We start from the raw sequence: 26988 nt of genomic DNA on the forward strand, positions 1-26988 counted from the left end.
TATAGTCGATAATTGAGCCAGGAATAATTTTGCTTAGCTTCGAGATATGCAACTCTGGTTGCGTTGGTGCGATACTTGCTGTGTTTCTTAAGAGCGGTTCTTTTCAACCTTTTCAAACTTTTCAGATGTGAATTTGAACAGACGGGCTTCATTGGTCCACGGCGATTAACCAATAGCATAGACTAGAACGTTCGACAATAATGAAGCAGCTTGATTGGCATCCGTGCCGTGTAGTATCTCTGTCCAGTTCAAGTTCTGTAGAAAGTCATTCGATAGCATGAAGTCAGCCTTACGGAAGTCGTGATAACTACTGCTGAGGGTGTCCTTGAACCGCTGTTAAGTCCTGGCATCCAGTGATATAAGCAGAGGTGGATGATGTCTGCATTCTTTCGCGAGTGGGGAAGGTGCACGCATGAAAGCACAAGTGCGCCACAGATCTTCACTGGCAAAACACAAATCCAGCGCCCGATTGTTGCAATTTAGCACTGCTTTTAGTTGTTTGACTCCCGCTGTGTCATATGCATCAAGGAGAGGCGGAATTCCGAAAAGTATTGTATAGCGGATTTCTAGCGCTGATTTCCCTCTACAACTTTGTCTAAAGGTACGTTGCTCTATGTCAGATATTCACAGCGTGAAACGCTAGTATCACTCAATTTACTTAATGACTTTAAGTGTTATTATCATTTAGTATGTTAAATGATTCTAGCGTTTCCCGCGGTGAATATCAGACATAGAGCAAAGTACCCTTAGACAAAGTTGTAGAGGGGAATCAGCGCTAGAAGTCCGCCATACAACACTTTTCAGAACTCCGCCTTTGGAATGAGTTATTGGCTGAATTCTAAATGATAATGAAATCATAAGTTCAATCCCTGGTCTATAGTATCTCGTACTCAATTGTGTTCCGATATTGAAATAAATGTTTTCTAAATCATAATAAAGGTATAAAGCATGAGTGTTCAATTTATTTTCATTACGTATTGTGCAAAATATAACACACTACCTACTTCTTCATTTGGTGTTGGAGAATCAATTTATTTAAGGTAAATGCAAGGTAAAATGATTATCTATGGCAATCATGTCCTTGGGAAAAGCTAGCATCAAATGCAGCCGTTATTTTCACTAAAAGCATACTGAATAGTCACGAAAAACCCGCTCATCCTTATTTTGCTCCGGCGAATCCGTTCGGGTTGAGCTTCTGCCATTTCCAGGTATCCTCACACATCTCCTTCAGACCACGCTTGGCCTTCCAACCCAGTTCCTTCGCAGCAAGCGTAACGTCCGCATAACTTGTAGCTACATCGCCGGCACGCCTTTAGAGAAAAAAAAAGAAGAAGAAGTTGTTTAAATTTGTGAACATGCATCACCACTATTTATGATCGCACATCCATTTTTGCAGGATCTTCTATGCATGTGGAACAAATGTGCAACTGTGGGCAGACAATTTACCTATCAACGATTTCGTATTTTACCACCTTCCCAGAGGCTTTGGAAAATGCTTCCACTACGTCCAACACCGAGTACCCGCATCCAGTGCCGAGATTGTACACCACAAATCCATTCAACTCCCCACGTGCCAGCTTATCGAGAGCACACACATGTCCCTCGGCCAGATCAACTATATGGATGTAGTCACGCACACCCGTTCCATCCGGAGTATCGTAATTGTTTCCAAACACCTTGAGACAAGCTCTCCGACCAACGGCCACTTGCGAAATGTATGGCATCAAATTGTTGGGTTCTCCATTGGGATCCTCACCGATACGTCCGGACTTGTGCGCACCGACCGGATTGAAGTATCGCAGCGATATCACCGACCAGCGAGGATCCGACTCGCAGAGATCCTTCAATATTTCCTCGGTAAAATATTTACTTTTGCCGTAGGGGTTGGTGCAATTGCCCGTTGGGTGTTTCTCGTCCAGTGGAAGCTTCTGCGGCTCCCCATACACTGTGGCACTGGAACTGTAAACAAATTTGAATACATTGCACTGGAATTGGCAGATATGTATTGTTAACAAACATCAATTCGCTAGAAGATTTGTTTGAACACATGTACCTCGGCCATTACTTCCAGTAGGACACTCGTTCCAGTGATGTTGTTTTGATAGTATTGCAGCGGTATCCGGCATGATTCGCCAACTGCTTTGAGAGCGGCGAAATGTGCCACACATTCGATTTGGTGCTGAAAATATCGAATCATATTTAACAACGTTTTTCGGTAAGTTATCTAATGGAAGTCATTCGTTAAATAAAATAGATATTTCTGATAAGATAGGGCTCTCGAAATAAACTTTCTTGTCAAAATTTACTTTTACTCGAGACACTTAATTGTATGAAAAATTAAAAACAAGAAATAAAATGTATCCTACATTCTATTCGAGCGTGATAGCTGTTTGAACCCTGGTCAAAATATATTTATCATTTTTCAATTTTTAGAAAAGAAAGGACCGGAAAAATGTTTGTGGGACATCTTATTTATAAATAAGCTAACGATTTAGTCAATTTAAATGAAAAGTCAATTAATATTTAATTGATTTAATTCAGAATCGAGATTGAACTTATCGAGTCTGAATGATGTTGTAAATTTTAGTTACAAACACTATCAGTAATCATCATAAGCCATTAGTGCTCTGAATTTGATTACGATCTGCCAAGTCATAGAATCAAATCGTAGCAGTGTTATTATTCTCATTGCAAAGTAATGCTTATTAGTAAGGTGAATGGGTCAAACGTTTCATTGTTATCAATTTGAAACTAATGGACACGTGAATGATTATCACGTTGCACACTACTATATTAATTACCTTCTTGAAAACTCCTTTCAGACCATCTTTATCACGTATATCTACATCATAGAATGTTACGTTTTTTCCCGTCAGCTCCTGCACCCGTATCAATGATTCTGGTAACTTACAATCCGCCGCTCCAAACGCATTGCACAAATTATCTACGCATACGACTTGATGTCCAGCGTTCAACAGCTCCAAAACAGTATGCGAGCCAACAAATCCCGCTCCACCAGTCACCAAAATGATGAGAGACATCGTTAGGCTTTGTGGCTAAAAATAGAACATGTTAACATTAAAAATCAATCCACCAATTTTACAAATCTACCTACCAGATTGGACAACGAGTTGCACGATTAGAACCTCCAAGAATGAATAATCAGACGACACGTATCAGCGTTTGACTCATTACACGCTCTTGCCCATATTCGTTGCTCTGCTCAGGCACGGAGAAATGCCTATCTTATCACAAACAGTGCTCGGAAATAAAACAAGCACACTGATGACGATCGCACCGCTTGCACCCTTGTCCCTACTACAAACGCTGATTGCCACTGAAACAATCGTTGTTGTTGTTATTCTGTCCGGTTGATAACAACCGGCGCAGCGTTACCCAGGAAGCAAAACTCCAGAAACTGCAGACTAGACGAAAACGAGCCACTTGAACCCAGGCACTCAGACTCAGACCGACCTCTCCCACAAATTATCATCTGCGATGTACGAAGGGCGATGTGCGGTACAACACAACTATACGGAGATAAACAAACAACCCCGGTGATGACGTTAGAAAAATTCTGCTTAAATTCTCGAATATTGGCATCTTTGAGATTTATGAATCGTATATACGAGGGCTAATATGCATGGAGGTGATTTGCTGGATCGTGCGCCTGCGCTTGCACGTGGTCGGGTGTGCGGCAATCAGTGATGCCAGAGTGTGATGGTTTATAAAATAATTACAGCACTACGAACAGATCAAGAATGAATACCTATTTCATATTGGTCACATAAGTATACAAGCCAGAAAGGAGCGTTTTTGGTAATAGCAAAAACAATTTAAGAATAATGTTTTAAACACTTGTAATATAAAGAGGACGACATTCTATTACTACTACATTAAATGCGCTTCTTTATTACCACCTGATCAGATTATTAGTGTTCTTAAAAAAAAATTACATTATTTTTTGTCGTTGCCTTTTTTTATATATTTAGTCATGCACAAAGTAAAACATGTCTCAGTTATGCATGTTTCGAGCTGAGAAGATATGGTGATCAACACATTAGAAACTTTCCATCACTGCATCATTTTTGTTTGTACGTGAAATAATGGTTTATCGAATAGATGTTGTCTTGAATACTGATGTTTCAATGCGCATTTAAATTCATCGTTGGAATCCATACAAGTTTTTAGGAGATAATTCTGTAGGGTAACCAACTTGATTTGGACCCCTACATATTTTGGACCCTCCTGGCGACATTTTTCTGATTTCTGAACTAAAAACAATGCCGCTGCTAATTTCCCCATTGGCTTTCGGAAATTAATATTGTTCAGCTCATCTGTTTCACTAGTTTCCCGTGCGAAAAAGGGATATTTTGATGAAATTTCGATGAAATTAGTTTATTCAAGAAGGCGAGCGTTACAATGCGTTACGCTTAAAAGTATACATCACTGAAAATCTCAGAACGTACACAATAAGTTAGTGTTTAAGATAGCACTGAGTATTCTCGAAGGCCCTAAAAATATAACAAAAGAATACGTGGGGTAACTTGTAACACACGATTAAAGTTTACCACTAAACACTTGAAATATTTCCAGCAAAAGTTTAATAACAATGTAGTGAAATGATTAAGACATTATTTTTAATTATAATAGTATTTGTTTGCAACATTATAGAGTTCATCACATGAAAAAACAACGTCAAACATTTTCCTGCTCTTTTAAATACTCTTTTTGGACAATCGTCGTAGTAAATATTATGCCATTCTAATGTCCGATTCTGAAGCTTTTTGCCCCGCCTAAAGAAAAATATAGGTAGATATATTAATATAAAGATAGATCAATGCACAGATGTAACTGCACAATGCCATTTGGCTTAATGCTATAAACAGATGAGGATGGGGCAAGCCCGGTCCCTTAGTCATTAGGATTATTCAAAATCAGAAGAGTTGTGTACAAGACACGACCGTAAGGTAGACGTTGGACAACGTAAGGATATTATTCTAACACAATACGCATTGAAGTTTATTATGGTTTGGGGTTACATATAACTTATGATAATGGTTATGACTAAGTCGAGTCAAGTACGAGACACTGAAGACGACCTTACTGTTGAGGTCGAAATACGTCAAGGTACAATCAAGTGGTGGAATTAAATGGGATGGTTCAAACTCGTCTTATGACAAGTAAAGCATTAATGTTATGCTGGTTAAATATGAGTGTGGTTTAAATATGAATATCTGAGATACATTTTGATCAAACATGTTGTAGATTGTGGAATATATTCACGTGTTTAGAAACTCCATTTCTTCAGTAAAATTCGTTTTGATTGGTGTTGTACTGCAAATCCATTCCGTCTTGAAAAACCTTACCTTGAGTGGAAGGCACTTCCTCGATATCGTATTAGGATAACTGCTCCGACGTTGTTGCACAATAATACAATAACAATGAAACAATAACATCGAAAAGGGCGTAACAGCCAAATTTTTTCCTTCTTATTCTTTGAGCACATATATAGCTATATATGTAGACAAAGAATCCGAAGGAATAAATTTTGGCTGTTACGCCCTTTTCAAATGTTGGTCTAGAAATATTCTCCAATTTGTTGTTCAAGGATATGGTAGTTTGTATTTTTTATAATAATTTTATTTTATTTTCTAGGAATGTGGAAGCCACAAGATACTAAGAAATCTTATGATGTGATCAGTATTTTTATAAGATGAAAACAATTTGGATGAGGCGATATCCAGGTAGTCTAATGCTCGATTCATTAAAAACCTTGTAAAACTAACTACTCACTGTTTTGCGTGCGCAACGTATAAATGGACGCTTCTTGTACTTTCCATGCACACTCTTCCACGGTGGCCAGTCCGCGCCGGATGGCCAGATAAACTTACAACTGCTGGCTGACTGAAGGCACTTTACTGTTATAAATATAATTGAATAAAAATTGAATAAAAAATAAATTGAAGAAACCTGAAATAATATTCCTGCATTATTTAAATTAAGATTGATGATCATGTTAACAGATCTGTTACATGTCCAGCGCTAATAATATGAAATAAAGATATCCACCAATTGATTCTGATATTCATATAAAAATAAGGAAATAGTAAAAAAAGAAGTTTTTGGGGGTTATTTAACCTCTTTCAGTAAAATTTTTTAATGGAGTTTAAGGGAATGGTAAACTTTTCCAGCACTAAAGTTGCTATGTAATTATTGTGTGGACACCCTGCAATGATGATTCATCAAACATGAACACTAGGGTGGTTCAAAAAATCGATTTTGCTCCACAGTGCTCATCTGATTCTTTACCATGTTCTGAGTGTCCTGTGAAAATTTGAGCTCATTTGGATTAAAACTGATTTAGCACAAGCCGTTTCAAGTTTGCATGCAAATTAGTATGGGGAAATTTATTTTTTCATTATACTGTTAATGACGTCTCCCCATTAAGCGCAGGTTAAAAGAAAACCTACATAGCTAAACGGGATACTCAACAGCTTTCACCCAACGAAAACCGCATGTTGATTAATCGTCTCAATAATTAGTAATCGATTTTAAGACAGGTTGCGAATCTTCAGTCATGATCGTTAAACTTCTTTGAGGGCATCACTGAAATGTGCAGTGCAACATAGTAGCCTGAATTTGTGTGTGCTATTTTTCGCGCCACGAGCAGCAATGTTGCTTGTTGATAAGTTATGCAATTAGCTCCAGAAAACCACGGTATAGATTAAATTCGATTACTAATTATTGGAACGAATAATTGAGATGCGGCTTTCACTGAGTGAAAGCTGTTGAGTATTCCGTTTAGCTATGTAGGTTTTCTTTTAACATGCGCTTGATGGGGAAGCGTCATTAACAGTATAATGGAAAAATAAAGTTCCCCATACTAATTTGCATGCAAACTTGAAACGGCTTGTGCTAAATCAGTTTTAATCCAAATGAGCTCAAATTTTCAGAGGACACTCAGAACATGGTAAAGAATCAGATGAGCACTGTGGAGCAAAATCGATTTTTTGAACCACCCTAATGAACACGCAACGACGCTGTGTAGTTTTCAAGGAAAAAGATTCTTAATAGACATTTGAAAAAAAAATGCGGATAGATTCATAGGAAACCCTTCTCTTTGTATTTAGTAGGGGAAAAGGCCCCAAAACGCCCCCCCGATGCAAAACGCCTTTTGTGGTTTCCCTCATATTTACCGTCATTAATATGTCCGTAACAAAACTAGATCTAAAATTATGTAGGATAGGCGAAGAAAGTTTCAAAATAGTGCATGGGAAGGTCGGAAAAACCGAAAATCTCCACATTTTGAAGAAACATCTAACATTTTGGCGAGGCAAAACGCCCTAGTGGCAATAACCTACAAAGTACTTGCGTCTCCACGGACTATCCATACTAGAATGCTGATTCGCCGACGCGTGGTACTTTGTTCCCTAGGAGCCGCCAGCTGAAAGGCGTTTTGCCTCATGAGTTTTCCGGCAACAAAATATCACCACTTTTTTGAAATGAGAATATTATAAATATGATTGAGATTTTTGACAATGTTTGAATGGCATCAACTAGCTATCTTGTTTAACTGACGCATAATGTAAAAATACCCATGAATAGCATTACAAATAAGACAATAGAGCAGTGTTTGCTTAGCTAGGGCATATTGCCCCCCCTTCCCCTACTAGTACTAGTTTCGCTCTTTCCCGTTTGAACTGTATCATCAATCAAACTTTAATTTAATTCCATTTAGCTCTTTGTAGGCAACATAGAATGAATAAAACATTAACAATATTGAGGAATTGAAGCGAAAATGTTGTAGTAATTGATTTCATAGATACCTTCTACAGAAATGGTTGACATTTACTTTATAAATTGCTTTCATATCATGGCAGACTTGATGAGTTCCAATGTTTTCTACCTCTTGAATGTCAAACTGAAGGGAACTCACGCCGCCATTACCGAGCGCAAAATACTGGATATATCCATTTTACACAATTTCAAGAAACCAATAAAAAACTGTTTTTGAACAAATTGGCTCCGAATCTTTGATTTCATCGAAAGATTAAATTTTGATTTTCAAAGCATTCCAATTTCACTATAACATTTTCTTCGTAAAAAGAAGCAGAAAATGAATAAAAAATAGCAAAAATTAGACTGTCTATTCTTGAGTGATGCGTGGTCGTAAAAATGCCAACTTTCTTTTAATATATGACCCACGAAAAACCATTTCATCGAAATGATTGAGCATTGATCTTCATAGTAAGCCAGTTTCATCATATCATTTTTCCTCGTAAATAGAAGAAAAAAACGAATATAAATTAGCAAAAATTGGGCTGTCTATTCTGGAGTGATGTACGAGGCTCCGCCCTGTACCCCGAATGCCAGTACCCCGAATCACCCCGAAGGCCACTACCCCGAATGGGACAGTACCCCGAAAGCCATTACCCCGAATGGGACACTAACCCGAAATCCATTACCCCGAATACATTTCGAATCTGTAGTTTTCCATCATTTGTTTTAACACCCTAACAACAAATACCGATGAATCGTAAAATATTTATTTAGAATTTCAACTTAAACTGGCTACGTAGTCTTTAAAGATTGTAACAAGATTTTCATTCGTCCAACTTTTCGACACGCGGTTGGTGTCTTCTTTACGGAAAACTATAATGATTTGGGTAAGAAAAGTATATACTACTTAGAGTTACTCAGAGAAATGGAATAAAGGTTCTGTTCAACCAACATTTTTGATTTTTCGTCTAATTAACTTAAACTATCATCCTACGCCATTATTACCTGGGAAAGTGCTATCCTATGAAATGGAGTAATTGAGGAGATAACACCTTCTTCAAATGAACGGATTTTTCCGGTTTAAGGCGAACAGAGAAAGAAATGCCTTCTACGAATGAACGCATTTGCTCAGTATAATACGTAGGAGATAATGCTTTCTTTAGCTAAACGTGTTTGCCCAATCTAAAGCAGAAAAAAAGAGATGATGCCTTCTTTAAACAATGATTTCTTTTAATGAAGGCATTTGTTCGATATAAGCCAAACATAAGAGATAACGCCTTCTTTAGATGAACGCATTTGCCCGATATAAGGCGAACTGAGTTGATAACGCCTTTATTGGATGAACACATTTGCCCGGTATAAGCATAAACTAGGAGATAATGCCTTCTTTAAATGAACGCAATAGCCCGGCTTAAGGCGAACAGAGTTGATACTGCATTCTTTAGATGAACGCATTTGCCTGGCAAACATAGGAGATGACATTTTGTTTTGCTGGACGTATTTGCCATGTTTAAGGCGAACAGAGTTGAAAATGTCTCCTTTTGGTTAACGTGTTTGCCCGGTATAAGGCGAGCAGAAGAGACATTTAACACCTCCTTTAAATTATCGCGTTTGCAAGGTATAACGAAATTATGCCTGTTCCTTGCTACGGGAAGACGAGCATATTCGACGAGCAGAAGAGATCCTCTCATTCTTGGGTCTTGTCGTCATGCCCTTCTTGACACAGTAAGGTTTATCGCCGGCTTTCCGCAAACTTTAGAAGCAACTTTTCCACGCCTATATTTTGTTGAAATACATGCCCGCGAGCCATCTCAAGCCCAGTCGAAGTGGGCTGAAATTGCCTCCAGCTCCCTGTAATGAGCATGAGAACTGCGAAATTCCCACCTCAGCTTTAACAGTCTTCAAAGGTAGCACATGATATGCAACGGGATTTTATGAAACGAGAACTATTCGTTCCATTTAGTTTTCAAACAATTCTAGTTTGATGAAACAAATCGCGAATCTACGATAAAAATTATCGCCAAAATTGTGTAATTTACTCGACTTGAGTTGTCCTGCTATTGAATAAGTCGTAAAACAAACTTGAAATCAGGACTGATTCGGGGTAGAATCCAATTCGGGGTGATGGCATTCGGGGTAGTGACTCATTCGGGATAATGGCGTTCGGGGTAGTGGCCTTCGGGGTAATGGCATTATGGGTAATGGAATTATCGGTAGTGTCGTAGAGTCATGCACGGTCGTACAAATACCAATTTTGTTTTATATATATAGAAGATTTCTTCACATGCCAACAACATCCGAGTTACATTTAGCTTGGTGGTGTTACTGAGGAAATTAGGCGGATTAGAACTAATCTATTAAACCCTTTTCAGGGCCACAATAATCACTGGAAAAGGGATATTACCGATTTGTTTTTTATTCATAGTTCGAATGGATTTATAAGAACCTATTCTAGTGAAAAGAATTGAACCGGTGCCAGCGAAAGTGGTACATGTTACATTGAGTAAATTTTTCAGGAGACGCATTTTCCCAAAAACATCGAATAATAAATTCATATTTGCAATTTTTTGCAACTAAACTGTACCAACATGTTATGACTGATGTGCCTAAAGAGAGTAGTGAAAAATAAGCAAATTTTATGACAAATTCCAAGATTATTATAACAAATTGCACATGTACCACTATTAATGGGAGCAAAAGGAAACAGAAACCGAAAAACGTTGACAGTAAAAGTGGTACATGTACATTTTTAAAATCATTTTAAACGGCAGTAAACTATCTTGAAATTCAAAATAGGATTAAAATCTGTTGTGATTCAGTCTTGCAAAATGTCGTGACCATCACCAGATGATCAGATATGAAAACAAAAACCACCACGCTTTTAAACGATGTTCTTTACTGACAATCACTGCAAGCGCATCGTGACATGTAGAAGCTGACACGTGAGTACCTTCGGTAAGCGTGACACCCAGATTGACAACCACAAGCTGAGAGCCATAAAGAGCATCAGGTCGGTCAGCTGTCAAAAGTGCAGGTGAGCACCGTTATTGATTGATTTTGTTGTCGTTTGATTGGACTGACGTCGTTTTTAATTGATAAATTGGATAAATCAATAGTTAAATTAAGGGTTCATTCACAAATTACATAACGCTAAAATGGACCTGGGGGCTGAAAGCCCCCACCCACCCTCTCGTAACGTATTTTGTATGGGAGGGTTCTGAAATTTGTATGGGCCGTATTTGTGAATTTTTTGTTAGAAAAACTTTTTTCCCTTAAAAGTGTCAAGCTTGCGATGTATGGACGGTTGGTAGGGAACATAATCACCTATCTTGAGACACAATTTCATACAAATAAAAAAAAGCGTTTTTTCGCAAATCGAGTTTTAATTTTTGAAACCGTTGAAACTGATTTTTTTCAGTGTAGGGCTCAATTTGATTTGTTTCCGATATCTTTATTAGAAACTTTGACTGATTTTGCTATAGTCACCCATACAACATTTTTTTGTAGGACGCGTCGTTTTTTGATTGTATCCATTTGAAAAAATCAATAAAAAAATATTTGGCCTTTTTCAAAAGATACTCTGGATCAAATTTGGAAAAACTATGTATGTACTTTTCTTTTTACAGCACCTCTTAAAATATTGCACAAAAGTCAACTTAAACAATAAGAACACTTAAATGTTCCCAAAATTCTATTTTGGCTTCATGCATTTTTATCACAGCAAAAATCCATTAATTCCGCTAAGTGGATTATTCCATTGCTGTCGAGCGTTGATTTCGAATCAAACACCGCATAGGTCAAGTGATCATCATGATAGTCAAGATGACATGGATATGACAATCACAACATCAGGAAAGTTTTCCTATCATTCATGCTGGTGATCACAGGCAGAAGAATCATGGTGAGTGACCAAGCGCTAGTTTCAAAAATGTCACTTTCGTGGTGATCGTTACACCAAGCATGTGAGATCCAATTGAGTACTTGACACATGACCTGGATTTTGTTATTGTCACGCTTTGCGTGACTTGTACGGTGACACTTTGCAGCACTGGTTGTGAAAACAATCATGTTGTTGAATTTTCTTTTGAATAAACTGATTTTAGTGGGTGGAACTGTGGCACGGCAAATGCTGGGTAAAGCGTACCATTGGTACTTCGCGTACCTGAAGGAATAAAATAGACCCCATCTCGCGGTCCTTAGCCTCTTCCTCTTACCCAGCAACTGCTATTCCTACCTCCTCGTGGTGCTGGCCGGGATACGCGCAACCCTGGGGAAGATCGGGTGGCCAACCCCGGTGGGAACTATGGTCGTATGCTGACAGGGAAGGGGTTTGCTCCTCTCCGGAGGTGCAAATCTTATTGAGCGTCTGTTCTCCATGTCAGGATAGGCTCACAACAGCGTCTGTTCTCCATGTTAGGGGCGGCTGATCATCGTCCGAGTGCCAGCGAGGGACTCTAAGTGAAACTGTGCACCATGGTCCACCGGAAATAAGGAGGAATGGTCCTCCGGAAATTTAGGGGGTTTGGTGTCAGGCCCTGCAAGCCAGCCTTTAAAAAATCATAAGTAACGAACAATCAACAAGAGAGTACGGACCGGAACCATCGGCGAAGACCACTGCGACGAAAAGGGACTAGCGATTGGAAACTCGGTTCGTGGAACTGCAAATCTCTCAACTTCATCGGGAGCACACGCATACTCGCCGATGTGCTCAAGGACCGTGGATTCGGCATCGTAGCGCTGCAGGAGGTTTGTTGGAAGGGATCAATGGTGCGAACGTTTAGAGGTAATCATACCATCTACCAGAGCTGCGGCAACACACACGAGCTGGGAACAGCTTTCATAGTGATGTGCGATATGCAAAGGCGCGTGATCGGGTGGTGGCCGATCAATGAAAGAATGTGCAGGTTGAGGATCAAAGGCCGGTTCTTCAACTTCAGCATAATCAACGTCCATAGCCCACACTCCGGAAGCACTGATGATGATAAGGACGCATTCTACGCGCAGCTGGAACGTGAGTACGACAGCTGCCCAAGCCACGACGTCAAAATCATCATAGGAGATTTGAACGCTCAGGTTGGCCAAGAGGAGGAGTTTAGACCGACTATTGGAAAGTTCAGCGCTCACCGGCTGACGAACGAAAACGGCCTACGACTAATTGATTTCGCCGCCTCCAAGAATATGGCCATTCGTAGCACCTACTTCCAACACAGCCTCCCGTATCGGTACACCTGGAGATCACCACTGCAGACAGAATCACAAATCGACCACGTTCTGATTGATGGACGGCACTTCTCCGACATTATCGACGTCAGGACATATCGTGGCGCTAACATCGACTCTGACCACTATCTGGTGATGGTTAAACTGCGTCCAAAACTATCCGTCATCAACAATGTTCGGTACCGACGACCGCCGCGGTACGACCTAGAGCGACTGAAGCAACCTGATGTCGCCACTGCATACGCACAGCATCTCGAGGCAGCGTTGCCGGAAGAGGGTGAGCTCGATGGGGCCCCTCTTGAGGACTGCTGGAATACAGTTAAAGCAGCCATTAATGACGCAGCGGAGAACTACGTCGGGTATATGGGACGAAGTCGACGGAACGATTGGTTCGACGAAGAGTGCAGACAGATTCTGGAGGAGAAGGACGCAGCGCGGGCGGTCGCGCTGCAGCAAGGTACCCGGCAGAACGTGGAACGTTATAGACGGAAGCGGAGACAGCAGACCCGCCTTTTCAGGAGAAGAAACGCCGCCTGGAAGAAGCGGAGTGCGAGGAGATGGAACAGCTGTGCCGTTCTCAAGAAACACGCAAGTTCTACCAGAAGCTCAACGCATCCCGCAAAGGCTTCGTGCCGCGAGCCGAAATGTGCCGGGATAAGGATGGGAGCATCTTGACGGACGAACGTGTGGTGATCGCAAGGTGGAAGCAGCACTACGAGGAACATCTGAATGGCGCTGAGAGTACAGGCAGTGAAAGTCAAGGCAGCGGAGGAGATGACTACGTCAGTTCAGCGGATGATGGAAGCCAACCAGCCCCCACCTTGAGGGAAGTTAAGGATGCCATTCAACAGCTAAAGACCAACAAAGCCGCTGGTAAGGATGGTATCGGAGCTGAGCTCATCAAGATGGGCCCGGAAAAGCTGGCCACTTGCCTGCACAAACTGATAGTCAGAATCTGGGAAACCGAACAGCTACCGGAGGAGTGGAAGGAAGGGGTTATATGCCCCATCTACAAGAAAGGCGACAAACTGGAGTGTGAGAACTTTCGAGCGTTCACCATCCTTAATGCCGCCTACAAAGTGATATCCCAGATCATCTTCCGTCGTATGTCACCATTAGTGAACGAGTTCGTGGGAAGTTATCAAGCCGGCTTCGTTGACGCCCGCTCGACAACGGACCAGATCTTTACTGTACGGCAAATCCTTCAAAAATGCCGTGAATACCAGGTCCCAACGCACCATCTGTTCGTTGATTTCAAGGCGGCATACGACAGTATAGACCGCGTAGAGCTATGGAAAATTATGGACGAGAACAGCTTCCCTGGGAAGCTTACCAGACTGATCAAAGCAACGGTGGATGGTGTGCAAAACTGTGTGAAGATTTCGGGCGAACACTCCAGTTCGTTCGAATCGCGCCGGGGACTAAGACAAGGTGATGGACTTTCGTGCCTGTTGTTCAACATTGCGCTAGAAGGTGTTATGCGGAGAGCCGGGTGTAACAGTACGATTTTCAACAGATCCAGTCAATTTATTTGCTTCGCGGATGACATGGACATTGTCGGCCGAACATTTGCAAAGGTGGCAGAACTGTACACCCGCCTGAAACGTGAAGCAACAAAAGTTGGACTGGTGGTGAATGCGTCAAAGACAAAGTACATGCTTGTGGGCGGAACCGAGCGCGACAGGGCCCGCCTGGGAAGCAGTGTTACGATAGACGGGATACCTTCGAGGTGGTCGAGGAATTCGTCTACCTCGGATCCTTGCTAACGGCTGACAACAACGTTAGTCGTGAAATACGAAGGCGCATCATCTGTGGAAGTCGGGCCTACTACGGGCTCCAGAAGAAACTGCGGTCGAAAAAGATTCGCCACCGCACCAAATGTGTCATGTACAAGACGTTAATCATAGCGCCTACTTTAAGCTCAAAGAGCCCAGCTCCGTGTATACTGCTGAACTAGCAGCTATTCACTATTCTCTCATGCATATCGCGTCCCTACCTCCTGACCACTTTTTCATCTTCACCGACAGTCTAAGTTCCTTGGAGGCTGTTCGGTCAGTGAAACCGGTTAAGCACTCAGCGTATCTTATGACTAGGATACGGAAAGCTTTGAGTGCTTTATCGCAAAGGTCTTACACAATCACCATGGCTTGGGTCCCTTCTCATTGCTCGATCCCGGGAAATGAGAAAGCGGACTCTCTGGCTAAGGTGGGCGCTATGGAAGGTGATATTTACGATCGGCAAATCACCTTCGATGAATTTTTCTCATTAGTTCGTCAGGAAACCTTGATCAGCTGGCAACAAAAATGGACAAATGGGGAGATGGGTAGATGGCTGTATTCAATTCGCCAACAGGTGTCGAAGCGGCCATGGTTCAAAAAATTGAATTTGGGACGAGACTTCATTCGAACCATGTGTCGTCTAATGTCCAATCACTACTCTTTAAATGCACATCTTTTTCGAGTGGGGCTCTCAGAAGGCAATCTCTGTGTTTGCGAGGCAGATTATCAGGATATTGACCATGTCGTGTGGGCGTGCGAGGAGCATCGTGGCCCCAGATCGGCGCTAACTGAACATCTTCGGGTCCGAGGAAAGCAGCCAAAGCCTATTAGGGAAGTGTTGGCGGGCCTTGATCTCGAATACATGTCCCTTGTCCACCAATTCTTGAAAGTTGCTGATGTTAGATTATAATTGTCGCCCTTCCATCTCTTTTGCTGTCGCAATCCCTTGTAAATGTCTTCCTCCTGATGTCTACCATTAAACCCCACTCGTATGTCTTCCTCTCGCTGCTGTCTCCCAAAAAATGTTTGCCTGGTTACAGGTGGGAAATATTGCCAAGGATTTAAACTGTGTGAACATCAGCATTGTAATTAATTAAGCACCCTAAATTCCCTTCCTTTCCTATTGTATAATTATATTCCCTAACCTCGACCAAACCGCGAGTCTTTCGGTTCCCCAAAACTAACATTAGTGTATAAGAATCATGGAAAACTGAATTTAAAAACATGATTTCGGCTCCGTAGCGCTTTACAGCAAATGAGCCTTCCAAATAAATGATAGTTAAAAAAAAAAAACAAGACGTTAATAAGACCGGTTGTCCTCTACGGACATGAAACATGGACAATGCTCGAGGAGGACTTGCAAGCACTCGGAGTATTCGAGAGACGGGTGCTTAGGACCATCTTTGGCGGTGTGCAAGAAGACGGTGTGTGGCGGCGAAGAATGAACCATGAGCTCGCCCAACTCTACGGCGAACCCAGTATCCAGAAGGTAGCTAAAGCCGGAAGGGTACGATGGGCAGGACATGTTGCAAGAATGCCGGACAGCAACCCTGCAAAGATGGTGTTCGCTTCCGATCCGGCAGGTACGAGACGGCGTGGAGCGCAGCGAGCGAGATGGGCAGACCAGGTGCAGAACGACTTGGCGAGCGTGGGGCGTATCCGAGGATGGAGAGATGCGGCCTCGAACCGTGCATTGTGGCGTCAAATTGTTGATTCAGTGTTATCTGTTTAGATGTTAACTAAATAAATGAAAATGTGGGTGGAACTGTACATGTACCACTTTTTCTGGCAACGAAATGGCCATTGTGATATATACCAGAAAATAAAATGTGCATATCTCCAGATTTAGTTGCCAAAAATCACTTTTTCGTTATTCCCTTGCTAGATCTTTGCAAATAGAAGCTGTTGGTGTAAAAAACTCAAAATTGACAAAAATGGTTTATGTACCACTTTCGCTGGCACCGGTTCAATTATCTCAAGAATCACAATCAGTTCTTTAGTTCTTTTAATGATCGAAGCCACTTAAAGTTTTTTACCAGGCACACAAATTGTCTCTTGTGTTAAATTTTTGATTATAAAAATAACCAATTTACATTAAATCATGCGCTTTTCCAATCACTAAATCAACACTTTCCGTCGTTAGTTAGTTATTGAAATCTAATAATCAGAATCTGGCGAGATAACTTCACTTAGTCGCAATTGATGCCAACATCATCCACTCAAAAATTTGCCGATGAAACGCTATAGACCCTATCCATGCCAATTACATTGATATTGTTTCTGCTGCCGCTGCTGAACTTTGAAGAAAATTTCCACGGCTCAACCTTCTCTTCCTTAGAATTGTGGGTATAAAAAGAACCGAATCAATTTCCATAATGCGCCTTTCCAATCACAAGCAGCAACAAAAACAAAATCAGAATCTTAAGGTAAGGGGTCGTTCAACAATGATGTCACAGGTTTCAGGGGGGGAGGGGGTCTAAGATTTTGGGACACTGCATATACTAGGTATACAAAAAAGCGTGACAGAGGGGGGAGGGGGGTATAGAAATCTCAAAAAGTAGTGGACGTCATATTTGAATCGTCCCTAACTCCTTACGGAATCCAAGTTTCAAAGTGCTCGCGTTTTCGGGGGCAAACCACTAGATACGGAAGCAACGCACAACTGTCATTTGTATTATTTCACGCATGCTGCGACGCAGCGAAGCTAAATCAACAAAAATGACAGTTCTGCACCGCCTCTGTATCGAGTGGTGTGCCCCTGAAAACGCGAGTACTTTGAAACTTGGATTCCGTGAGAAGTGTCCTTAAGAAAAAATTTTACTTGACGCCATCCATGCGAATAACTATTTTTAGCACTTCCCTACGATGCGCGCTCGTGATTCTGCTACGGACGGCAACTTTCTGACGTTGTACTTTGAACAAATTAGTCTCGGCCAATCTTCCTATGTACAGAATGGTGGCCCTGAGGAGAATCGATTAATTTCTAATAATGCATCTTTCGACAGCTGTCGACGACGATAACACTACCCACGCCATGGGCTGAAATAAAATTATGCTTCAGCAACTCCGCCGTTGCCGGGACCGCTATCTGTGCCGCGTGACATTTTAAATGAAATGACACACGCGCAAGGGAAAGCAGTTTTCTTATATATAATAAAGAAGGCTCATTAGTCACGCCTCTCCTATTTCCATCCATGCGAATACGCAGCTCCTGCTTCTAACGCGCACTCGTAATTCTGGTACCGACGGTAACTTTCTGCTGTCACCAAGCGATTATGATTTGCACTTTAAAGGAAATTCGTCTCGACTAAACCTTTGCTCACATAAAATAAATTTAAAAGAACCGATTGATTTTCAATAATTCGCCTTCCCTGTCACAAACACTAACAAAACCAAATCAGAATCTTGAGATAATTTCACTTGGCTGCCACTGATGTCATCCATGCGAATAAATTTTTAGCAGGCATAGAAAACCTTTCAATTAATAACTGAGGAAATGCCAATAGAATACTAAGTTGAAAAGTAGGTCAAGTTCCAGTGGGAATGTAGAGCCATAGAAGATGAAGTTCCCGGTTTTATCAAAATCCAATCCAAAGCCTATTTCAACTTTTTTGTCAAACCCCTGTACATGCGGTCTCAAGCCATTACACCAATTTCTTCTTCTTCTGCGAGAAAATTTCACTGAAGTGCCGCTAACGCCGACGATAGCCACTCGATAGTTTGCCGCTTTTTGTTCTGTGCGCTTTCCTTTTTCGCTCTCCGTGACCACTCATTGTACAGTAATGGCGCGCGAGCGAAAGTCATATGGGCCTTTTTATAGCCGGAGAAAATAAAACGATGGGTCACAAGACCCGCAGCTTACATCATTCTGATGTCTGTGTTGGGAATGCATGAACGGGATTGGTTGGTTTTGATATTTTTACTGGGTAGAACAAGAATTGAAATTTTCAAAAGTTTCATAGATAATATTAATTTTCTTGTTTTTTTTTTTTTTTTCAATGTTTACGATAAAAATAATAACAAATTTCAATGATATTGACAAATTCCTGGAGAGTTTCTGAGTTGTTTGATATATAAATCTCGGAAATCCATCGAAAGATAAAGGTTCTATTAACGTTCAAAATCTTACATGATTTCGTGACGGTCCCAATTTTAGATTCTGATTTGACAGTACCCGGTACTTTCGGTTTAAACGTTGTTCAGCGTCAAAAGGGGCAATATTTTACTCATGCGGAAAACATAAGCGCCTAAAAAACATTTTAACATGCCCTCAAATAATCCGCAATATTTCCGGTATCCGGCGGTCGGAATATGTATTTGAACCAAACTAGATGATTTTTTCCGCCAAATAGAACCAAAAAAAATAGTTGATTTAACAGAGTTGTGGCCATTTGAATTTTGGCAAAATGTTGCCTGTCCCGATCATTCTGTCCAACCCCTGTACATAGTCATGCTGTAGCAGGCATAGAAAACCTTTCAATTAATAACTGAGGAAATGCCAATAGAATACTAAGTTGAAAAGTAGGCCAAATTCCAGTGTGAATGGAGGTCCCGGTTTTATCAAAATCCAATCCAAAGCCTATATCAACTTTTTTGTCTAACCCCTGTACATGCGGTCTCAAGCCATTACACCAATTTCTTACTTCTTAATTTTTACTTCTTCTTTTATCTTATTTTTCTTTCTCCTTCTTTTTTCCTTAATCTTTCTTCTTTTTTTCCTTCTTCCGTCTTGGTCCTTGCATCCTCCTCCTACTTTCTTTCTTCTTGTATCTTTTCTTCTTTATTTCTTCTTTCTTCTTCCTTCTACTTATTTCCTATTTATTTCTTTCTACTTCATTTTACTTTCTTTTTTTCTCTTCTTACTTCTTCTTTTCCTCCTACCACTATCCTTTTTCATTCTTTTTTCTGATTTTTCTTTTATCTTCTTTCTTACATTTTTCTTCTATCTTCTTACTTAAACCTTATTTCTTCTTTTTTCTTTTTTTTTTGCTTCTTATTTCTTCTTCCAGACTTCATACTTCTTCATTCTTTCTTCTGACTATTTCCTTTCGTAAAAGAGTGTAGAACTTTTGTATACGTCATGTTTTTAGTAGATTCTTTGACATAATTGTAAGAAAAATCCTTTATCTGCATCCGGTTTGGTGTATGAAACAATAAAATAGAAGAAATAAGAAGAATGGTACGAACTCTTCATTTCATTTTTTATCAAACAGGTATTTAAAGGCTTTCCAGTGAACGTTGCTAGCAAAGGCATAGTACTCCAATCCTGAAATGACGAGTTGGAATCTTGGTCCATTATTGTTCTCGGGCGGGAAATAGTCCAATGTATGTATTGTGCTTGTCACATAAGATAAATACTCACACAATGGAAAGCATAGAAAAGCCCCAATTCTCATAGAACAATTCCAATTATCCAATTCCACTGTAGAGGAATTCCACAATAGAAAACCAGAAAATTATTTTCAAGTATTTATTTTACGGCTACGCAGTCTTTAATTTTAGAAACGAGTTTATTCGTTGCCCAACGTTTCGACACGGGGATTGTGTCTTCCTCAGGGGGTAAGACACAATCCCCGTGTCGAAACGTTGGGCAACGAATAAACTCGTTTCTAAAATTAAAGACTGCGTAGCCGTAAAATAAATATAAAAGTTACAGTCGATCCCGCATCAACATTATTTTCAAGTTCTAGTTCAATTGTTCTGAAATAAAACAATCTGTCATAAAGTAGCAACAGTTATATGCCATTTTTATAATATCCAGTCCAGTATCGCCATTTAAAAAGTTATCTCTTCCTTTTGATTATATCCTTTTTCTTGTACTGAACATCCTATCCAACCACTGAGAATAGAAAATTGCCCATTAATTGCTTTCCATAAAACACCAACGACTGTGTTATCCTTCACGAATGTCTGCAAAGGTAAAATACTCAACCTCATAAAAGCTAGACAATAAAAGCATACGGCACTCATTTAACACCTCGGACACACTTAAACTGCTGCCGAGGATTGAATCGCAACAAAAATAATATCACACTCAACGCCCCCTATATTTTCCACCAGGCACTTTCGGTTGCAGTAATAAGACTAAATCACAGTTCCTCGCATTCGCAGCTGACAGAGATAAGATTCCGAGTTTTTTATTGAGTATCGTGAGTGTTTACAATGGATGATTATAATGAATAAAGGCTAGCCTTAGTGTACACCATTATACTAATCTACTTAGAACAAATGTGTAGTCAGGTCCTGAGTTCCTGAGTGTGACGTCCGGATAATCATTATATCATTGTATATTGCCTCATCCGGAGCAACGAAAGAGGATAGAACGGCTGACGGAGATAATCCGTAATTGAAATAAATACCAAATAGCACCCCCGAGGGTCTTTGTCGATGAGCGGGGCACCCGTAAAAAAGCCAAGAACGTAGAAGACACCACCAACCACAAATTTCGAAGTACTGTCCCTCATGGGAGCAAGTGTAGGGAAAGGAAGTTGTTTCTCACTTTCCCCAAGGGCAATAACCGGTGTCAACCAAGCAAACAAATAGAATGAAGAAAAACGAATGGAATACCACGCGCGTTGAAAAACTTTTGATTGAAACAAATTTTATCGGGTGGATCCGACGGTCGTAACGTAACTCGAATGGACACCCCGGTAATAAAATAGACTGTGCCAGCGAGTAAAAAGCCATCCCCCACTGCTTCCCGAAAACGATTGAAGTGGTTACCAATTCAGCTTACGATTACAATTCCATGAACTCTTCGGAAATTGGAACGGTAGCATGTGGTCAATTTTAATCTGCTTGGAGTACTTTGTCGAACGGGCGAATCGGAGAAAAAAAAGTTCCTCTTTACAATTTCATTACGAGCGTGTGAAATTTGTGGATGGAACTTCTCGTATCGAATACGGTTTTTGTTGACGGCGACGGTAAGCTGTCCTACCAAGAAGACCGTAGGCAATGGCGTATGCTAGGAACGATTGGTAGGGACATTAGTTATTAAACATCAATCCCTGCAATTGATAGGTTTTAATATTGAGAACACGCATCGCAACCTAATTTACAATATGAAAAACTTTCACAAAACAAAAATTTAAATTGAAAAAACAGAGGCATAGGGCACAGTTCGTTAAGCAGCAACTATTAACCTTCATAGTCTCTTCAAAGTTTTTTTTTTGTTTTGTCTCTGTCTTTCTGTCCCGTAGAGCGCAGTAGCTCTGGCCGTCCGGAAGATGCTCCCATTCGAACCATTCTTCGAGCACGACGAAACACCATATCGTCCCCAACGCCAAATAACCGGATGAGCTGCTGAAATTTCTTGATTATCATGATTCCTTGATTCCCGAATCCTTATCCCCGTCCATCCTTAAACATTGTAACTAACCTCGAGTCACCACGAGTGGCTTATTTCCCTCTCTTACTAATTCAATAATAAGATTATGTCGATTGTACATATCACAAAGAAACGTGGCTCCGCAAAGTGTTATACACGCCTGAGCCTACCAAATAAACGAATTTGAAAAAAAAAAACCTTCATCGTTTTGCGACACGAAAAAAAAGCAAACAGTATTCGAACGGTCGCTTTTGCACACATCTCGAAAATAATTAAAACGCCAGTGCTGATTTTCATAAAAAATGATCATGTTTGCGGATCAAAATCTCTCTTAAGTCTCCCAGCTAAAAAGACATGCATTTCGAGCGCAATTGATCAAACAAAATTGCCATTCTTCTCTTTCACAATAGGCCAATGGTCCAGATTTCACGCTACCGTGACACATTGCATAGTTCGACAAACCATTGAAGTGACAGATAAACTGGCCTTTGGAAAATGTTGATGTCATGTTCATCAAACTATTTCATTTATTACGCGACACAGATAGTACACTATTTGAACTCTTGCCCAAGTTTATTCAGCAAAATATAGTCATGCAACTACTTTTCTAATGTTGGTTTTTCATTATAGCAGCCAAATAAGTGTTATAATGGATTGTATGCAACTCATTAGAGTTGCATAATTGTCGTAAGAGCACCGATTTCATTAGTATGGAGATGTAGGCCGCTTTATCACTCATACACGAACTGTAAACCGGGTATTATGATCAGGAATTGCAAAAAAAACTTATATAGGCAACTATATCTGCTATGAAAATGAGAAAAAATGAGCATGTGCACTTGGTCCATTTAAGTGGAGAACTGTGTCTACTCATCAAGCTTCACGTAAATAAAGCTAAAAAAAGACTTGCTGCATTATGCCCAACTGCTACACCTACGGCAGCAGGGGTGACTTCCATTATCACTTTTATTGCTAAAGTTGTTTTCTCGTGCTGTAAAACGGCAGCTTTGCAGTTTGTAATGGTTCATTGCAATAAATTTTCCATTCCGTAAATGTAGCCCCGGTGTGATGAAGTGGGCTTACGGAGATGCTTTCCGGGAAAGCGTTGCCGTGTGGAAAAAATCGATAAACACGGCGGTTTCAACATCCATGCAGAATCACGACCTACCTATTCCGTTATATCGGAAACACGCCTGATTTTGCGCGTTTTGACAGCTTGTTTTATGACCCTGTTAGATCTCTATTAAGCTTCGCCGGTTTACATGCGCTACAACAGCAATCGTAATACGGAACCAGAAATAAGCAGCACGCTCTTGTGTTCCAGGAAGTTTCATGAGCTGTGTGCTACAATTTGATTACGAAACATACGTACGTATCGACAGAATTCATAGCTTTCGCTGCCGCTTACAGAACCGGAAACAGCAGAAAGCTAGCAAGCAATTCGTGCAACCAAAGCAAAGTGAATTTTCACGTAACATGTGCCATGAAACTGCACAATCGTAAAGTTCCGCTGTGCTGTACGAGGAGGGTGGAATTTCCACACAGCAAGCAGCATAATATAGCCATAAAAGTTAATTCACTTACTCTAAAATAACGATGTAAAGTGCATTAAGGAAAGTTTGAACAAGTTTTAAAACTATTATATGTTCAAGGCTGGTGTAGTAAAATATAAGTATCTGCCGTATTCTACTGAAGTTTGCCATGTTTTGCCGCATATTGCGCCAAAAAAACGGACTAAAATAGTATGCCCATTTTTGCGCCTATATATATTACATAGAACTTTTTGCTAACTTTGTATGAAATATGGGTGAGAGTAGTCATAAAATAGTACCATCATCATCCATCCCAGCGTGGTCATTTCATCAACACGACAAATGGTTTTGTCTAATAAGCCTCTCCATCTCTATCGTCGTTACTTAGTTATACCGCTCACACTCTAAATCAGTTCAATGTGTTGCCATTATTACTAAATCCATCGTCATTGATTTCCAAAAAAAAACATCCATTTGGGTGGGATGCTAGGGTCTTTACGTACACTTAGTATGCGTAAAAATGCTGAAAATGATCTATGATTCGATATTGTTTAAAGGAAATTGATGATGTCATAGGATAAAGCTACCTATTATGGAGGGGTACTCGCATTTTTGTTCATTTTGTGAAAAGCATGTGAAACGTTCGGAAAGATCAATTTACTGCATCTAATCCCACAACAGTAAAATAGGCTTTACTATCTTGCTTATCTGAGGTAAGCTGGAAATGATTGAGTTTATGGGGAGGGTTGACAAACGATTTATGATCGAAATGCAAATGTTACAAATATGCGATCATGGGCAGAAATTGTCCAAAAATAAACTCTCTTTAATCTTTAAAATCTTTTTTCACATTGCAGTAATCGAAAAGGGTGCTTGTTAACTCTAGTTTCGTAAATATTACGTCCATTGTGCTAAACTTACGTTGTTTTGTTTTATTCACCACAAAAACAAACAAGTGTCAAACAATATTTACAACCGGATACATTCCCCTACATAACAATATATTAAAAAATATTAAGAATTTTTTGTGAAAACTAACATTGTTATAATTTTGATATGCAATTTAACTGATCAAAAATACATTTGCATCGAGATGTATTATTGTTATACACGTTGTTTTAAATAACAAGCATTGATATAATTGAGTTAAAGTTTTGATATGCCTTGATGATCGGGAAGTCCCTGCGGCCCTCAAAATGCATAAATATTGACCTAAGGCTGAAAAGGTAAATAAAAAATTTCAACAGAAATGTTTTATAAAATATCCATGGATAATTTGATTTATTACCTTCCCATAAATCACCTAGGCCCCAGTTTTCGCTCGCCTACTTTTAAGCTCGTGGAATTGGCAAACCAAGCCTGTGTTCTATTTGCCCATATATAATTATTCGGATTTTACCATTTTGCCGAAATCCATTTCGAGGATTTTTTCCGCGGTACAACATCTTACGGAATGGCTCAGTGTTCATTAAGCACTTCCACAGTTATTAACTGCGAGGTTTCTAAGCCAAGTTACCATTTCTGCATTCGTATATCATGAGGCTAACACGATGATACTTTTATGCCCAGGGAAGTCGAGACAATTTCCAATCCGAAAATTGCCTAGACCGGCACCGGGAATCGAACCCAGCCACCCTCAGCATGATCTTGCTTTGTAGCTGCGCGTCTTACCGCACGGCAAAGGTGAATGGCGAATGGCCATTAGGCCGAATTTGCAGAAAGAAGCAAGGAGTAAGAAATGAGAAGTTCTCTTTTCACCTTACCCTTTTCTTCTCCCTTCTTGCATCTTCTTTCTTCTTTCTTCCTTCTTCTTTTTTCCTACTTCTTTCTTCCTTCTTCTTTCTTCTTTCTTCCTTATTCCTTCTTCCTTGTTTCTTATTCCTTCTTCCTTTTCCTTTTTCTTTTTCCTTTTCCTTCTTTGTTCTTTCTTTTCCTTTTCCTTCTACATACTTTTTTCCTCCTTTTTTCTTCCATTTTCCTCCTTCTTTCTTTTTCCCTTTTCTTTCTACATTCTTTTTTCCTCCTTTTTCTTCTTTTCTTCCGTTTTCTTCCTTCTTCTTTCTTCTGCCTTCTTCCTTCTTTCTTCTTCAATCTTCCTTCTTTCATCTTACTTCTCCCTTTTTTCTTCTTTCTTCTTTCTTCTTTCTTCTTCCTTCTTCCTTCTCCATTCTTCTTTCTTCCTTCTTGCTTCTTCCTTCTTCCTTCTTCCGTCTTCCGTCTTCGTTCTTCGTTCTTCGTTCTTCCTTCTTCCTTCTTTCATCTTCCTTCTTCCTTCTTGCTTCTTCCTTCTTGATTCTTCCTTCTTTCTTCTTTCTTCTTCCTTCTTCATTCTTCTTTCTTCCTTCTTGCTTCTTCCTTTTTCTGTCTTCCGTCTTCGTTCTTCCTTCTTTAATCTTCCTTCTTCTTTCTTCCTCATTGCGCACTACTCACTTCTCACTCCCAGTACTCATTCGGCCTGATGACCGTTCAGCCTAATGACCATTCGGCCTAATGACCTTCGGCCTAATGTCCCAGCATCATTGTGGGCAGTGGTGCGAATTCTCAGTGTCAGTGAAAGAGATTTGTAGGATATTGATACCATTGCACAGTGGGAATTTTTCAACTATAGTTACTTTTAATTGATTTTTTCAAATCGCAAACAAGTGCGAGGGATAAAACAAAGGTGTACTTACGTAAAAATTTCCAACGAATCGATTGCGCTAGGTCTCGTAGACCGCAGATAACGGCAAGGACCTGTTTAACCCTGATTCCCCTATGACAAATGAGTAACACATAACTGTTTCATTATTTTTTACAAACAATAATATTCACATTCAACAAATAAGTGCGTAAAAATGTCCAAGAAATCTTGTGGCACATGTAGTTTCTACCAACAGCAACATTCAGGCTCATTTAACTCCAATATGTACCCCTTTACAATATCGCGATTCTTTATAAATTTAGCATTTTCTCAAATCGCAATTGGCTGCGGTATATGAATCAAAACTATTCTTATATTAAAAATGTCCGATGAGTTGATTGCGCTAGGTTTTACTAACCTGAGGGCATGTAAAAAGCCGTTTTACCCCAATTCCCTGAACGATATACAAAATGTTTATATTTTTGGCATTTTCTCAAATCGCAATTGGCTTCAGTATGTGAACGAAGGATTTTCTCATATAAAAAACGTCCGGCGAGTCGATTGCGCTAGGTTTCACTGACCAGTGGGCATGTAAAAGGCCGTTTTACCCCAATTCCCTGAACGATATACAGAATGTTGATATTTTTACCATTTTTTTTAAATAGCAATTGGCTTCGGTTTATGAACGAGGACTATCATCATATGAAAACGTCCGGTCAGTCGATTGGG

The 26988-nt window shown here is 40.1% G+C and overlaps 2 protein-coding genes across 7 annotated transcripts in view; both read right to left on the reverse strand.

Moving 5' to 3' along the window:
• Positions 1-26988, reverse strand: part of LOC134227513 (putative uncharacterized protein DDB_G0271606) — a 441623-nt gene that overhangs the window by 56473 nt on the left and 358162 nt on the right. The window lies entirely within an intron of this gene.
• LOC134224473 (UDP-glucose 4-epimerase) lies at positions 935-3583 on the reverse strand. The gene is made up of 5 exons (XM_062703831.1): positions 3116-3583; positions 2802-3056; positions 2054-2179; positions 1447-1985; positions 935-1310 (listed from the first exon to the last, which is right to left on the reverse strand). Exons 2-5 carry the CDS (start codon positions 3039-3041, stop codon positions 1160-1162), a joined length of 1056 nt encoding a protein of 351 aa, XP_062559815.1. The 5' UTR covers positions 3042-3056; positions 3116-3583; the 3' UTR covers positions 935-1159.

The sequence above is a fragment of the Armigeres subalbatus genome, chromosome 3 (assembly GCF_024139115.2).
Source record: "Armigeres subalbatus isolate Guangzhou_Male chromosome 3, GZ_Asu_2, whole genome shotgun sequence".
NCBI classification, from domain to species: domain Eukaryota; kingdom Metazoa; phylum Arthropoda; class Insecta; order Diptera; family Culicidae; genus Armigeres; species Armigeres subalbatus.

Coding starts and splice junctions, on each gene's coding strand:
- LOC134224473 (XM_062703831.1), bottom strand. CDS start 3,041: ATGTCTCTCATCATTTTGGTGACTGGTGGAGCGGGATTTGTTGGCTCG. Junction 2,180..2,801: donor TGAAAGGAGTTTTCAAGAAG/GTAATTAATATA, acceptor CGATATTTTCAG/CACCAAATCGAATGTGTGGC. Junction 1,311..1,446: donor AAATACGAAATCGTTGATAG/GTAAATTGTCTG, acceptor TTTTCTCTAAAG/GCGTGCCGGCGATGTAGCTA.